We start from the raw sequence: 15,719 nt of genomic DNA, 5'->3' as shown, positions 1-15,719 counted from the left end.
TGAAATCAACATCCATCACAAAAGCTTTAATATGGTTAAAGTAGACTAGCAGTTTTAGGTCAAAAGTGCATTTGTAACACACATGAACTTTGATTCATTTGTATTGACAAACAAATCATTGTCGTTTTCCTTGAATGTACTATAAACTAGACAAAAGAGTCTTTGTCGTCTTCCATAGGAAGACTATACTCTTGAACTAGAGAAAAGCTCTAATTTTCACATAATCTTGTGTAATGCTCTCTAAAGTGTCCATAAATTAGGGGTACATCTCTAATCGCCACATAGGAAAAAATAATATCAATGCAAAGATTTTCTTTTTAAGGAAAACTGGCCAACACAAATGCCAAATCAAGCAACATCCTCCTCCATTTTTTTTTTACCACTTCACCAAGTTAAATGATATAACAACTTAACAAGTAAGAAAAAAAATAAGTTTAATGATGTTTTTTTGACAATCCGGAAAAGATTGTTACCCATCTAAGTCATTTCATTTTCTCATTTCAACAAATCTAAGCAACAGAGATAATGCTTTTCTGTTAAATCATCACATTTGCAGATGTTTCAACATACAAAAATTTCACAATAATTTAAACATCGATTGCAATAATCCCTTTTCCACAAGTTAAACAAAAAAATATACAAAGATTGCAAGATATATGAAATCACAGGCTTCAAGTTTCACCTTTCAACACAGGAAAACCTTTAAACAACTTGAAGATTTTATGCAGTTTTTCAAAGCAATTTTCAAATACTCAAATCCAGATATCATCTCAAGTACACTAGTCTACAAAAATCTAACATTCATTAATCAAGAATTCAAGATTCATCATCAATCCAACTGCTTTTCAACCTTAATCCCCATAGATTTAGCAGTACCTATAATTGATTTTGAAATCGCCTCCAAGGACATGTACTGACAATACGGATCTGCTTGCTTCACCTTTGCGATTTCATAGATGTGTTTTAGGGTTAGGGTTGATGCAACAACATGACCTGCACGTCCACTCCCGGAGTCAATTCCGGCGGCTTTTTTTAGAAACCAGGTGACTGAAGGAGAGCGAACGCTAAGTTCAAAAGTGTTGTCTTTGAAAACCGTCACAGTAGCAGCGATTGGAGCTTCCGATTTGTATTTCTGTGTGCGAGCGTTGAAGTCCTTGCAGAACGCCATTAGATTAACTTTGTACTGACCTACAGCCGGACCTACCGGTGGTCCAGGTCTTGCTCCGCCGGCTGGGATGGTGAGACGGACTGTCGCCGCCACTGGTCGACGCGTTAGAATTTCCTTCAGGGACGCCATTTAACTACAACCCGAACAAGAACATAAAAATTGGAACAGTAAAACGAAAAACCCTAAACGCTAAACTACGAGATGAAGAAATTAAAAGAGAAGGATAACATAATGATGCATGTGCTTGTTGTGGAGTGTGAATGAGTCGAAAAGTCTGATTTTTCATAGCATAGCGATTGAATTAGGGATTAGCATCTAAACATATGGTTCCAGGTGGAAGAATAAATAAAATTATTCAGACAATTAGAGTGTATACAGATCTTGTGTCAATTCTTGTAGAGAGAGAGAGAGAGAGAGAGAGAGAGAGAGAGAGAGAGAGCTTGAATGATACCTTGAAACGACCAACAATGGAGAAGGAGATTTGCTTGAGCGAAGACGAAGATCGCCGCCGTATCGAGGAGTGTCGACTGTCGACTGAGTTCTATTTTCGGCTTTTGGTAGTTTGGGCCGAGCGCCTCCATAAGTGTTTAATCGGTCTTTTTTTTTCGTTAGGTCCATTGGATCGGTATTTTGCACATTCGGGCTAAAATGACTTCATGTCAAATAATTAAAATTCAATACTTATTCACGATAATATAGTTATTTGATATGGAAAAAATAAAAATAAATAACTAGTTGTAATCAAATATGATATAGGCCCATAGGGAATAACGTTTGATTATTTAAAAAATTCTTATACATAAAATACTGATGTATAAATTGATAAAAAAAAATAGTTTTGGGAAAATAATTTTAGAGGTGTGAAGTGCAAGTAAAAGAAGTCTCTCAAAACTAGCAGGTTAAGAGAACTCGTAAATAAATTAATATATGGATAATTTTGTTACAGTTATAAAATTGAAAATTTGATCCGAAAATAAGTAAAATATAGTCAACCAAATAGTTAAAATTGATTATTACTGCTTCAAATTACTACAAATTACAAAAACATAGATCAACATATTCCCTTAGAGCATACGGTATGAGCAACGAGAAATGATATTATTGCTGATGTGACACCTCATAACCTAGTCATAACAAGATGAACCCCCCCCCCCCCCCTCCCCTTTCTTGTTAAGAGGATGTTATGAAATATCTCGTTGTGACGAAGACAAGATGCAACGTGAAGTTTAATTGGTTGTTGCCTTTATCAATCAATCAAAATCATTTTCTTTTTTTCTCTCTACCTCTTAACATGTTATAACATGGGGAACACCATTTCCTCCTTGGTGTTATGGTTGAGGTGACATATGAATTCGATGTTATAACGTGACCCATACTTAATGCTCTTAAACAATTTCATCTTTGTTATAGTTCTTTCGATCAAGATATTTCAAAATGATAAACATACTTTGTTTTGTGAAAACATTGTATTTGATATATAACATCAGGTCATATGGTGTATTTGACAAAAAATAATTAGTAATTAAAAACGGAAAGTTGGTTAAATGATCTTCTAGTCTCGAATTTAGACGTAATTCACACAACTTATTGAAAACAATTAACAAAACTAGTCGTTTCAGTATATTACATAAGGTGTTTTTGGTCATTCAGGATTATTTAGGGTACGTTTGGTTGTGGAAAACTGTTTTTATTTTCTTAGAAAATGTTTTCAGGAAATAGAGTTGAGTTTTAATTTTTAGTTTTCAATTAAAATTTTAAAAACGCGTTTGGTTTGAAGCGGTGAAAATTTTATTTTCCACCTTAAAATTTGGAAAACTATGGAAAACTGTAAAACTCATTTTTCTAACTTACATATAATTTGAAAAACTGAAAATTTTCATTTTCTTAGAAAATTTTGGAAAATTGAACGAACCAAACGCGTTTTCAAAATTTTTATTTTTTTGGAAAATTTTCCTAGAAAATTTGCCACAAAGAAACACACCCTTAGGGTGCGTTTAGTTGTGAAAAATTATTTCATTTTCTAAGAAAATGTTTTTAGAAAATAGAGTTGAGTTTTCATTTTCAATTTTCAATGAAAATTTTAGAAAACGCATTTGGTTGAAACTGATGAAGTTTTCTTTTTTCCTTCTTAGAAATTTGGAAAACTTTTGAAAACTGTAAAAATAATTTTTCTAATTTACATACAATTTGGAAAACTAAAAATTTTCATTTTCTTAGAAAATTTTGGAAAACTAAACGAATCAAACGCGTTTTCAAAATTTTCGTTTTTCTTGGAAAATTTTCCAAGAAAAATGAGAATTTTGAAAACGCGTTTAGTTCGTCTATTTTTCTAAATTTTTCACGGAAAATGCAAAATTTCTGTTTTCTAAAATTACAAAGAAGTTGGAAATTTTGAGAAAACCAGTAATCATTGTTTTTCATATTTTTCTAATTCCAAAATTTTTCTAAAATATAAACACCCATTCACTCCCACCTCTACTACCTATCCCCACCTTTACACCTCCAACCCACCACACCCCTACCTACCCACACCCACCCACTCCCAAGCCCAAGCCCACCCCCCCCCCCCCCACACACACACACATAAACAAACACCCACCCCAACCCCCACCCACACCTGTACCCCCACAAACAAACACGCACACACACACCTACAAACACACACACACCCACCCTCACCCCCACCCCTATAAACACACACACACCCACCCCTACCCCCCACCCCTATAAACACACACACACCCAACACCACTACTATAATCACACACATACACCCACCCCCACCCCCACCCCTATAAACACACACACACACACACACACACCCAACACCACTACCACAGACCTACCATCACCATCACCACCACCACCACCACTACCCCATCACCAACATCACCACCGCCGCCGCCACCACCACTGCCTGTCATCACCACCGCCGCCACAACCACCACCACTGTCGCCATCATTGACACCACCACTTCCCCCCACGGCTGCCCCCCATCCCTATCCTATCATCGCTACCGTTTTCTAAAAATGAAAACCAATAGAAATATACACATCTAAACGCGTTTTCTAATTTTCTAAAACAGAAAATGAATAATGAATAAGATTTAATTAAACACGTTTTCTAAATTTTCCAATGAAAACTGAAAACGGAAAACAAAAACTAAAAACGGAAAACAGAAAACAGAAAATGAAAACTGTTTTTCCACAATTAATCGCAACCTTAGAGTTTCGATCCATCTTGGTATTATTAAGAAATTAAACAACTAAAATTGTAAAATATCCAAAGAAAAAGAGCATTTTCATACAATAAAGATTCATATATATTAATATTGATGTTATGTATATCATACATTACTATATATTACATATATCATATTTACATAAACACAACAGCCGCTATGAAATATATTTATACATACATATAAATAAGTTTAAAAAGTTGGCACACCACAATACGTTATTAATGCTCCAAGTACTTATAGAACCATTCTTCATCCTTACAATAATGGTACATAACATTGTACACCTCCATCAACAGTTTCGGAAACCGAATCCCAAAATAATCATTAAATCCTTCCGGTACACCTCCCAACAAATCCTGTGTCCAATAATCATCAAAACAATCATTAACGCAGTACAACCTGTCATGTTCAGTCTAATCCAGTCCAGGTCTGTAAAAAAAAGTGATAACGTTTTGTATGTTGTGAAAATCGAACCTGAATTTCTTTGGGTAATTCGCGGTAATGATTTAATTTATTTCGAATAACACGAAGCAAGTCACGGACACCGTTGTATTTATACCGCCTGTATCGACCAATGTTATTGATGAATTCCGGTTCCATCTTTTCATCCCATTTTCCACCCAAAGCCACCGGACCTTTACTTTCCAATTCCCTCAGAAGAACGGAATCACATTCCCGATCTTCCAATTCCACCCGATCACTAGTATCCCTTAGAAACGACATTCTCACCTCGGAATCCCAAAACAAAGGATGATGCAACACATCCACAGCCCTTGGCCTACAATGCAAATTCTTTATTAATTTAAAACGTCAAGTTAGAGGACTGAAATTGTAATTTTATAATTTTACCTGAGTTCAGGGTTAGGGTTTAGCAATCGAGAGAAGAGGTCAAAAGCTTCCGGAATATGTCGAACTAGAAAAAGGTTGACTCGGTTTTTGACCACATTCACATCGCGTTCAAGATGATCACCAAATGGGTGTCTGCCACATGTCATGCAGAAAAACAGGACACAACCTAAACTGAACAAATCTATGGCGCGTGTTTGGCGTCCATGAAGAAGTTGTTCAGGCGCTTGCCACCCTGAACTTCCGGAACCTGACGAAAATAACCCGTAACAATTTACAACGTGTCAAAAACAGCCGATTTTTGTAATTAAGTTGATTTTTCTTCTTACCAGTAGCATGGAGTCCTAATGACAACATGTCGCCAACAAGGCGTCTACTTATTCCCATGTCAGAAAGCTTCCCACATATTGACTTTTCTTTGACTATTAACACATTGTGTGGCTTTAAATCCCGATGAATGATCCCTAATTCATGCAAATGAACAAGCCCAGATACTATATCCCTATAATAATAAACATCAAAGTAAAGATATAAATAAAGTAGCACATGTAAATAAAGTACAATGTTGTTGTTATAAATGATTGGATGTACATGTACCTCATCAATTTTAACAAAATAGGCGAAGGGTATCCATTTGGTTTCCATAAATGAACATCATGCATGATGATGTCACCATTGATTGAATGATTTGAATCTAATTCGAATTCTAAACCCCCTTTCTTCATTTGAATTAAATCATAAAGGCTACAAGCACAACGCTCCAAAGAAAGATAAACAAAATCATGATCATATTCAACTCCATACCACCTAACAATATTTGGATGTTGATCAGAAGCAATAAGATTTTGAATTTCTTTAAATGCAACATCATGGTGGGCCCTCACAAGGCGTTTCACAGCAACCTTACGACCTTCATATACCCCTTCAAGAACAACTGTTCCATTACTACCCTTTGCAATTTCTTTATTTGACACAAATAGTTTGCCTATAGAACGCCCTTCTGTGTCACATTCGATTAAATGATTAAAATTTAGCACTGGATTTCTTTCACTATCGATATTTCCATCTTCATTGGCATAAATCCTTCCTTGTTTCCTATGCCTCTTTCTTCTAGAAGAAGAAGGTTTTTTGTTCAACATTGCAGCCATCATGGTATGATGGCGATACATAAGACCACCAATGGCAATAATCAGAATGAAAATTACAACAAACGCCATTCGCCCTTCGGAAAGAAAGTTGACTTTTTTTACATTTTGTTGACTTGGGATTTCGGGGTTTTGGGTGTCAAGGTCATTGTTAGGATTGGGTAGTAAAGGTTTATTTTTAGGGAGTAGAAGGATTGGAACTTTTTTTTCTGCTTGTTTTCCATGGATTTTATAGGAATTGAGCTTATGAGGTGTACGTAGCCTATGGACAATAGCTTTTGACTGGCATGACAAGGGCATGTTGAAGTCAAAGTCAAAGTCAAAGTCAACACTGGATTTTGAACGAAGATTATTTGGGAGAGGTAAAGATGGACGAATGATTTTATTTGGAGTTTCTTGACAAAGTAAAGCAACATCAATGTCTGCTACTGTCACATTCCATAAAACTTTGTCAGAATTTGCAGCAAATGATGTGAGTAAGTAATCTGTTCTTGTGAAGGAGAATTGTTTATCGGGTTTTTCATTGACCATAGTTGACTTTTCATTTTTCATGGTGGTTTTTTGGGAGATGAAATGTGAGTGTTCATTGGTTGATGAGCTGTGGTGAACACGTATTAACCTTCCAGTATTAGCATCAACTACAAATGCAGTAGTTTTTTTGGATCCAAGAATAACTCCTCCATCCTCTGATACATGTGGCATGATTCTGATGAATTCCTCCATAGTCATATCCATACTCTGTGAGGTACAAATAGGTAGTTGAAATTGAATAATAAAGTACATTGTTGATATTGGTAGCAAGAGTAATGTTTCAGAAATTTACCACTTTGCCAAGATCTGTATGTGCATACAGCTTCCAATCATCCCCACAGTCTACATAATAACTGCCTTCAGGCACAGGTGCACTTTCCTTATCATCATCATGGCTGGTAGAAGTCTGGTATGAAGAGTAGATTGGTGATCCTGATGCAAATGACCAAATTATCCTCCCAGAATCACGATATACCAAATTGATTGTTCCATCCAATGCAGCAACAAGGGCAGTGTCATGATTACTGTTTGGAGAGAGGTATGTAAGTGCATGAAAGAGAATTACTTCAAATGATACTACAAAAAGATTTGCAAAATTATGTTGAGTGCAGCACTCTGCTTATGTGTGATCATGTTTATCTTGTTAAATTGTGGTAAAATCATGAACCTTAATTAAAAAAGCCTTTGCACTTGTTAGAATGAAGAGCAAACCCTAAGTAGAGTATGTGAGAGTAAGCAATTATAACATTCATAGTTACACGTTTATTGCAAAGGAACCATTGTGAATTGCATTGAATTGCCCATTCTAACAAATAAGGGGAAATTGGAGTTAGAGTAAGTAATATGGGACCAAAATCAAGCCAAGCTGAAGTTGAGAAAAAAATTCATGGTAATACTTCAGTTCAACTGAAAGAGCAAAATTTACAGAACCCAAACTACATGGCAGCAGCATGGATCGATATACAGATCTTCACCTTGATAAAGAGGGAAAACAGAATGGCAGCAGGCAGCCATGTGTACATGCATGAGAAGAAGCTGTTCATCAACAACCTCAAATTAACGAGTAAAAAAGGAGAAAACTTACTCCGGAAAAGATAATAGAGACCGCCTAGCCGGTGCTTGATTGACTTTCGAGATTTCCAAGTTTTGAACGCTGTCAATCGATCCAAACAACAGCAGAAAGAGCAAGAAATCGGCAAATAAATAGCGGATCAAGGCGTAATTCATCGATTGCGATTGATTCTGATAGCAAACAGGGTTGGATTGATTGTGAATTGAACTCAATTTGCTACCAAATCATAATGATTTAGGGTAAAAATTCAACTTCGTAAGACGACTATGAAGGATATGCAGGGAACAAAGGATTGCCGGAGGAATATTCGAAGGGGTTTCCGGCTGTCCAATTCAAGCATCTCCGAAGCCGTGTTCCTCTCTGGTGTCTTGTTTGTAGTCTCAATTACAGTCAACCGGAGAAATCATTATACAGAAAAGCAGCACACGTCACCGGAGAAATTTGCGACATAGTTTCATCTCGACCCTCTATCTATTAGTTTGTACACATTTGGTCCTTAATATCAAAAAACATATACTTTATTTCCTCCTAAACTTATTCCTAAATTTCCTCTAACTGATAATCGACAAAAACTATATGATGATATAGTAATACATTATATTGTAATAGTTATATCAATTTTTAGAAGAGTGAATTACTTGATATTTACACAACAATTGCTCGATAAAAAAAAAACTATTTCTTTAGTCCAGAATCTTATTAACATATCAAAAAAAAAGTATCATAGTGTCTATTATTATTTCTGTTACTTTTGTCAAAAGATATTCATATCACATATTAATTTTTTTTTTTTCAAAAGCACATTCGTTTAAAAGATTAAAAACACTAAAAATACAAAAGTGGCGGCATGATTGACTAAATTGACCTTCAAATGTGGTCATATGTGGCTACTAAATGCACAAGAGCTCACATATGTGGACTAAAATGGTGCTAAACAACTTTTTTAATCAATTAGCTAGATATTAAAAATCAAAATAGACAATCAAACATAACATACAGCAAATTTAAAAGGTACAAAAATTTCAAGATAAAATCCACATGTAAACAGATGACCAAGTTGTAAGAGCAAAAGCAGCAGCCAAATAAGTCCACATCATAAGCATCGCACACTCTTCTTGCCCAACACTAAACAATTCAGCCATTGTACCTACATTTTTCATATAACAAATCCCATAAAACAATAAGTCAAAATAAATAATATGTTTGACTTTCAAAAGTCAAACACCACTCATTATAGCAACGTACTTACATTTTCCTACCAATATGGCCATTTTACTCTATTTGTTACACATTGCTATTATAAGTAAGTAAATGCATTTATGTTGCTAATTTTTAAGTAAATAATTGTAAAGTACGTTGCTATTTCCTACGTATTTGGGCTTACTGATATTGACGCCAGGTGGCAGAGCAAACATTATCAACAACACGAATTTGAAGAGCGGGTCCACCGGAACCAATCCCATATTTGTAGCCATTTTTATCACACCAATCCCAACAACAGGAAGAATCAAATATCTCACTATCATAACCGTGATGATGATTGTGGGCCCCACGCTCGCCTTTCGTAGACCTATCAACAATTTCATCATATAAAATTCGGGCATAGTTTTTTTTTCCATTTTAAAGTCTATTATTATTATTTAAAGTACCTTGTGTGAGGTTGCCTCCTAGTATAAGAGTCAAACAAGGTATGGTTCCATCCCTATAACATATATATGACAACATCATTAAAAAAAAAAACATCATAAATTTTTACAAAACTTATGTTGTAAAGATTTAATAATGTTAATTATATCATGTGTACCCGAGTAATGTCATTGAGTCTTGAATCACCCGTAAAGGAGCTTTCTCGCCAGTTAAAAGATGTTTTATCCATGGGATTGCACCAATAATGAGTCCTGCAAACTAGTTAAATGTAAAAATATTCCGATTTTAACCCACTATTTATAACTACTTACTGATTCACCCTTAGAGTTATGATTTTAACCCACTACTTAGGGTTAACTACCAATTGGTCCTTCAATTTATGTGGGATACAAATTTTACACTTACAGAGCCAAGGGTTGGTGGAGCTAGTAGTTGATTTACTATTTTCTTCAGTATTTCTACTAATTTATCTGAAATCGATCCATCTTTCTTCTTTACATTCCCTACTGACGTTTGTTGAACAGTCTGCAAAAAGATTGCGAATGATAATATTTCTTTTGTTAAGCAATTAAATTGTTATAGGTTTCAAAGGGGGGATACTTACACATTGGTTTTCTATATCTTGACTAGTCAAATTTGATGAAGGCATGATTTGATCAATATGATCATTATTTGTATCGAGTATATGAGTGTTTTGATTTGCATGATTTGACAATTCCTCGGTTTCTTTTATTGCATTGTACTTTAAAGCTGAGGCTTGGATCATTTGGTAAGTACATGTCCACGTGTAGAAACTACCCCACTGTCCAAAACCATTTTCTTAATCAATATATATTTGTGTACAAGATTCTTGAAAAAAGATCTTTGAAGGGCATTTTAGACATTTTAGTAAAATGGTAAATGCTTACAGCCATGGAGAATGATGCATAAGAGAGAGCCTTAGCCTTACAGATGGCATGATCACCGAATGGGCTGCCATTATCTGTGCAGATTGCAGGAACCATTATCACCAGAAGATTTGCATAGTTTCCTATTTTTTTTATTTTTCATCATCAAATGAATAAATTAATTAAAAAGAAAAGAAGCATAGAAGGTGAAAATGAATAATTAATAACCAGAATTTACCTGTTGAACACATAGCCATGATGAGGCCTTCCAAATGAGGCTTTGGTTTGATTAGTTTTACTGCTATCCATCCCAATATTCCTCCACATAAAAATGTTATTCCTATATTTATTGGCATAAACCACCTATAAAAAGAAACTTAACCACATTAACAATTTAATATATATATATATATATATATATATATATATATATATACAACTTATTAGTTTAACTTTTATATGTATAAAAGGAAAATAGCAACAATTTACATTGAGATGATGTCTTGAAAGGTGACAGTCTCCACAAGGCTTGTAAAAATAAGTGAAGGCGTAAATACCACAAACACAATCTGCAAACATTAAACACAAATTTTTTAATTCCTAAAATTTATTTTTGATTCTAAGAAAAAAGAGAATTTAATGGTAACTTGTTGTCTGTAGAGATACTTTAGCAATTAGCATGTATGTTTGATGATGAATAAGAGATGAAATTTACCTTGTTAAGTGAATTTCGAGTGTTGCTGGGAAGTAGGTTGAGGTAATCAGTAGCCATGAAAGCTCCGATTGCACTTATGATCAACACCTGCAATATCGGCATCGATGCCACCACCAACAGCCCCCAAAATCCCATTCTAATTATTCTCCTTCAGATAGATAGAATTGTTGAAATTAAAAGATCGATCATCTTTGTTCAAGTTCAGTTTATAAGGTGTTTCAATTGTTAAGTTAGTGGTAGTGGCTTTTCCACAACATAAAGCAAAACTTAGGTTGTGACCAAGTGGGATGACAAAATGGGAAAGCAAAATAAAGATTGTTTTCTATTTAATAAATATCTAGTTGCAGCCCGTGGTCCGTGGATGTATGATTTACACTGCATCCGAACCAAGTAAAATCATTGGGTTATCTATTTCTTTATTTTTTGCTTTCGTGGGTAAATTTTCAAATATATATTTTTTTCATTTTTAAATCACATAAAAACTCAATATCGTATTTTTTTAAAACCACAATGTATCAATTGTCAAAACACAATCAACAAAACGACTGATAATATCCCACAATCCTCAAACACAATCTCGAACAGGTGTGTACAATCAAGTCGACGCCTTCCCGTGATCCTGAGAAGTACCTGAAACACATAACACACAACACGGTAAACACGAAACTTAGTGAATTCCCCAAAATACCACATACACAAATAATAAGCCTATCATGGCTATAGCTCGGCATGGACCCTCCGGTCATGCGTCTCGATGAGGACCCTCTGGTCTCACGGCTCAGTGTGGACCCTCCGGTCATGTTTCTCAGTGAAGACCCTCCGGTCTCACAGCTCGGGTTGGACCCTCTAGTCCTGTATCTCAGTGAAGACCCTCCGGTCTCACAACTCGGTTTGGAACCTCCGGTCCTAACTCAGTAACGCACATAATAATATAGCATATATCACAAGACAAAATGCATAATATCACATAACTCAGTATAAGTACATAGGACCCTCCGGTCGATGACTCAAATAAGACCCTCTGGTCACTCAGTATTACCACTCAGGTAAGTATATTGAGAAGACTCACCTCGTAAGTAAAGTAAGTATGTCTCGTACTCGAACCACCGGTCTAGCCTCCGCCTAACATATATCATAATTAACTCTAATTAATAAACGACCCCCAAAGATGTTAGGCTAAACCCACTATAAATTCTCAGAAGGATAAAAGACCATTTTACCCTTCCATGGCCTCTAAAGTCCATAGTTTGACCAAACCCTAATGGTAGTATATGGTACAAGGGTTCCGTACATATAAAGAACGCCGAAATCCGAGTTATAACGAAGAAGTTATGGCCCGTCGAAGTTTTTCGGCAAAACCGACATGGCACTGGGAGACGTAAATAGTGAATTTACGATGGATGACTTTTTAGCCTTAGAAATCTAACAAAAACTTGTAGTATACGTTAAACCGAGAACATACAAAAAAAAAAACGCCCAAATCTGACTTCGTATGAGGAAGTTATGAATTTTCTAAGATTTAGCATAGCAGTGCACGACCCAAAACTCGAATTTTAGATCGAGCGGTTTTTGGCCTACACGACCTAGATGAGAATTGAAGATCTCATTAATAGGAACTCAACGGTAAAAAGACAGACGAAAACGGAGTCCGTATGTAGAAGTTATGAATTTTACGAGGACATTTAACAATATAATCTCCTCGTACTGTTAAATTTAAGATCGGTCGAGAATTAGCCGACGGAGTCAAAACGAAAGTTGTAGATCTTATTTTTACCTACGCGTGGATATAAAGAACGTCGAAAACGGAGCTCGTATGCGAAAGTTAAGGGGTTTAGAAGTCGGCAGGGTGCTGTTGCAAAAGGGGTGACGTGACACAATCTTGGCCATTGCTTTCTCCCCAAGGCTTGCCACTAGATGGTGACACGTGACACTAATTTCACCCATATTTCACCCTATAAATACAACCCCTTCCACCCTCATTTATTCACACCTCCACCATTCTCTTTCTACTCTCTCTCTCTCTCTCTCTCTCTCTAAACCTCCCAAAACTCCCCTAGCGCTAGAAGAAAGCCTCGGAGAGCTCGACGGTTCAGAGAAGAAGAGCTTTCGGCTCGGAAGTTCTGCCCCTGCAGAGTGCGGCTTCTAGCCAAACCCCCTCGTAGGTAAGATACGCCTACCTAATTTTTAATATAGCTTTTATTTAAATATAGTAACGTTATTAGGAGCTTATAATAATTATTTGAGCTATTATTATGGGTTATATAAGTGTCGTTATAATATCTTTTTAACCACTCGCGGTACGGGGAATTCGGTTTGAAGGGCCGCCTGGGTTGTTGGATTTCAAAAGTGCTATATGCCAAAATAATCATGCCCTCCGATGTTTTATGTCTGGCCCCTGTTTGTACATAGTGGTTGGAAAATATTGTTTAAACGCTCATATAATAATAATAATAATAATAATAAGACCAATAGTTAGTCACGGTAAATATTAGACTAAAATCTAGTGGTAATAATATTAGGTTTCGTCGAAGGAAATTATTTTAAAGTAAACGAAGCGTTGTCCGAGTACCGAGTCACCACCTTATCAAGTGAGTGCATGGTCCCTTTCATCTTACACATATATATGAAGTATTTAATATAAATTACGTGTTGTGAGTGCATAGTTACTTTCATCTTACACATAGATATGAAGTATTTTATATAAATTACGTGCTATGTGTGCATATAACCTGTATACTTGTTATCTATGCTGGATGAACGATTTTATACATGTTTTAAATAATTTAAACTGTATATGTATTTTATATCTACGGATATGTTGGGTAAAACATGGGTAGATGAATGATGAGAGATGAAAGATGATATGAGTGAACATTGGCAGCTATAGACTTAGTGTCTAACAAATAACATCGGCAACTATGGACTTAGTGCCTATCGAATAAACATTGGTAGCTATGGACTTAGTACCTGTTAGATAAATGTTGGTAGCTATGGACTTAGTACCTGTTAAATAAACGTTGGTAGCTATGGATTTAGTACCTATTAGCTGAACACTGGTAGCTATGGATTTAGTACCCAATGAATGAACTTTAGCAGCTATGGAATTAGTGCTTTACGAACAAGCATTGGCAGCTATGGACTTAGTGCCTATCATATAAACCCTGGAAGCAATGGGCTTCAAAATGAACGAATGCAGGATACTTGATTCTTAGGGTAGATCCTTAAGAGTAAGGAAGATAATGGGGATGGGTAATTGGGTTAATTGTTTGATGATTAAACATAATAATTATATTATTGTGGGTTGAAAACCCTATGTACTCACCAGGTTTCCCAACCTGACCCACTCAAGCTTATTTGTATCACATGTGTCGATATGAAGTTACATTACACTGAGAGATTAAAGAAATGTAGATCACTAGTGTAAATGAATGTAAGTTCTGTTTATGCTTATGTTTCTGTATTGACGATGACATCCCAAATGTTTTAAAATGGATAAAAATAAACTTCTTCGGAAATGCTTTGATAACGTATTTATCATGTTCTTCTGGGAACAAATTCCGCAACATTTTTATTAAAAGATGTACTCTGATTTTTATAAAGCATAAACAAAATCGGTCTTTTCCGGCCGTGAAAATGGGGATGTCACAGTTGGTATCAGAGCATTAGTTTAAGCGAACTAGGAATAAGGATTTATTTCTAGACTTAAACTTAGAATTCTAAGAGATGATCGTGAGGAGTGTGTCTAATATATTTTAGGAAGTACACCTAAATAGACACGGGAACTAGCTCATTTAGGGAAGATGTCTAAATTGCTTTTAGGTGCTAAATGATTTGTGATGCTTTATGATGCTATCGTTTGATCGGAACTATGGTCTGTTGCCGACCGGATCTGGAAACTTTGTGTGTTCAGATTTCTAAACGTTTAATTACGATATTAGAACTGGCATGTAATTTTTCGAAGTAATAAGGAGGAATACGCGTCTAAAACTTCCTCTACTCTCGTATCGATACACCAAACGACTGCTTTGGTGTGTAAAACATCATGGTGAAGACTCGTAGTGAATTGAGTAAATGGAGGAAATGAGAAGGCTTACGATATTGAATGGTACCTATCGGAAGATATCGTAAGAGTGATATCATGCCTTTAGAATGAGTTTAATAAATAATACGTCTAGTACGGGAGAAGCACACTTTCGATTAGCAGAAAGAAAGAGTATCCATGAAGTTATCCTATCGTCTGACATTTCCATCACCAACCGAGTTGAAGCAGAATTGATGATTGAAGATACGCATGGAAGAAGTCCCAGTAGAGTCTAGGGAAAATTATATGATTGTTTGGACACATTTGTATGTGTTAAAATTGTTTTTGTGATAATGACTTGGAGAACTGGGAGACAATACTTGGGACGAGTATGAGTAGGTGTGAATGGTAGTAGAGGCCTATACTACCGGAAGCACAGGAC

The 15,719-nt window shown here is 35.7% G+C and overlaps 3 protein-coding genes across 3 annotated transcripts; all 3 read right to left on the bottom strand.

Moving 5' to 3' along the window:
- Positions 1-575: 575 nt before the first annotated feature.
- On the bottom strand, positions 576-1,758 carry LOC145166701 (uncharacterized). The gene is made up of 2 exons (XM_079085727.1): positions 1,620-1,758; positions 576-1,301 (listed from the first exon to the last, which is right to left on the bottom strand). Exon 2 carries the CDS (start codon positions 1,295-1,297, stop codon positions 830-832), a length of 468 nt encoding a protein of 155 aa, XP_078941853.1. The 5' UTR covers positions 1,298-1,301; positions 1,620-1,758; the 3' UTR covers positions 576-829.
- A 2,696-nt stretch (positions 1,759-4,454) lies between these two features.
- On the bottom strand, positions 4,455-8,404 carry IRE1A (Endoribonuclease/protein kinase IRE1-like protein). The gene is made up of 7 exons (XM_079085726.1): positions 8,020-8,404; positions 7,228-7,459; positions 5,857-7,142; positions 5,589-5,761; positions 5,263-5,509; positions 4,888-5,191; positions 4,455-4,769 (listed from the first exon to the last, which is right to left on the bottom strand). Exons 1-7 carry the CDS (start codon positions 8,160-8,162, stop codon positions 4,632-4,634), a joined length of 2,523 nt encoding a protein of 840 aa, XP_078941852.1. The 5' UTR covers positions 8,163-8,404; the 3' UTR covers positions 4,455-4,631.
- Positions 8,405-8,932: 528 nt separating this feature from the next.
- LOC145166699 (protein PIN-LIKES 7-like) lies at positions 8,933-11,526 on the bottom strand. Its single transcript, XM_079085723.1, has 10 exons — positions 11,257-11,526; positions 11,031-11,110; positions 10,780-10,904; positions 10,563-10,684; positions 10,259-10,456; positions 10,060-10,179; positions 9,812-9,912; positions 9,657-9,709; positions 9,392-9,577; positions 8,933-9,154 (listed from the first exon to the last, which is right to left on the bottom strand). Exons 1-10 carry the CDS (start codon positions 11,389-11,391, stop codon positions 9,030-9,032), a joined length of 1,245 nt encoding a protein of 414 aa, XP_078941849.1. The 5' UTR covers positions 11,392-11,526; the 3' UTR covers positions 8,933-9,029.
- Between the last annotated feature and the right edge of the window lie 4,193 nt (positions 11,527-15,719).

Source organism: Lactuca virosa, chromosome 3, assembly GCF_052849685.1.
Source record: "Lactuca virosa cultivar CGN04683 chromosome 3, Lactuca_virosa_CGN04683_v6, whole genome shotgun sequence".
Classification (NCBI taxonomy): Eukaryota; Viridiplantae; Streptophyta; class Magnoliopsida; order Asterales; family Asteraceae; genus Lactuca; species Lactuca virosa.
This window is presented reverse-complemented; position numbering and strand designations above follow the sequence as displayed.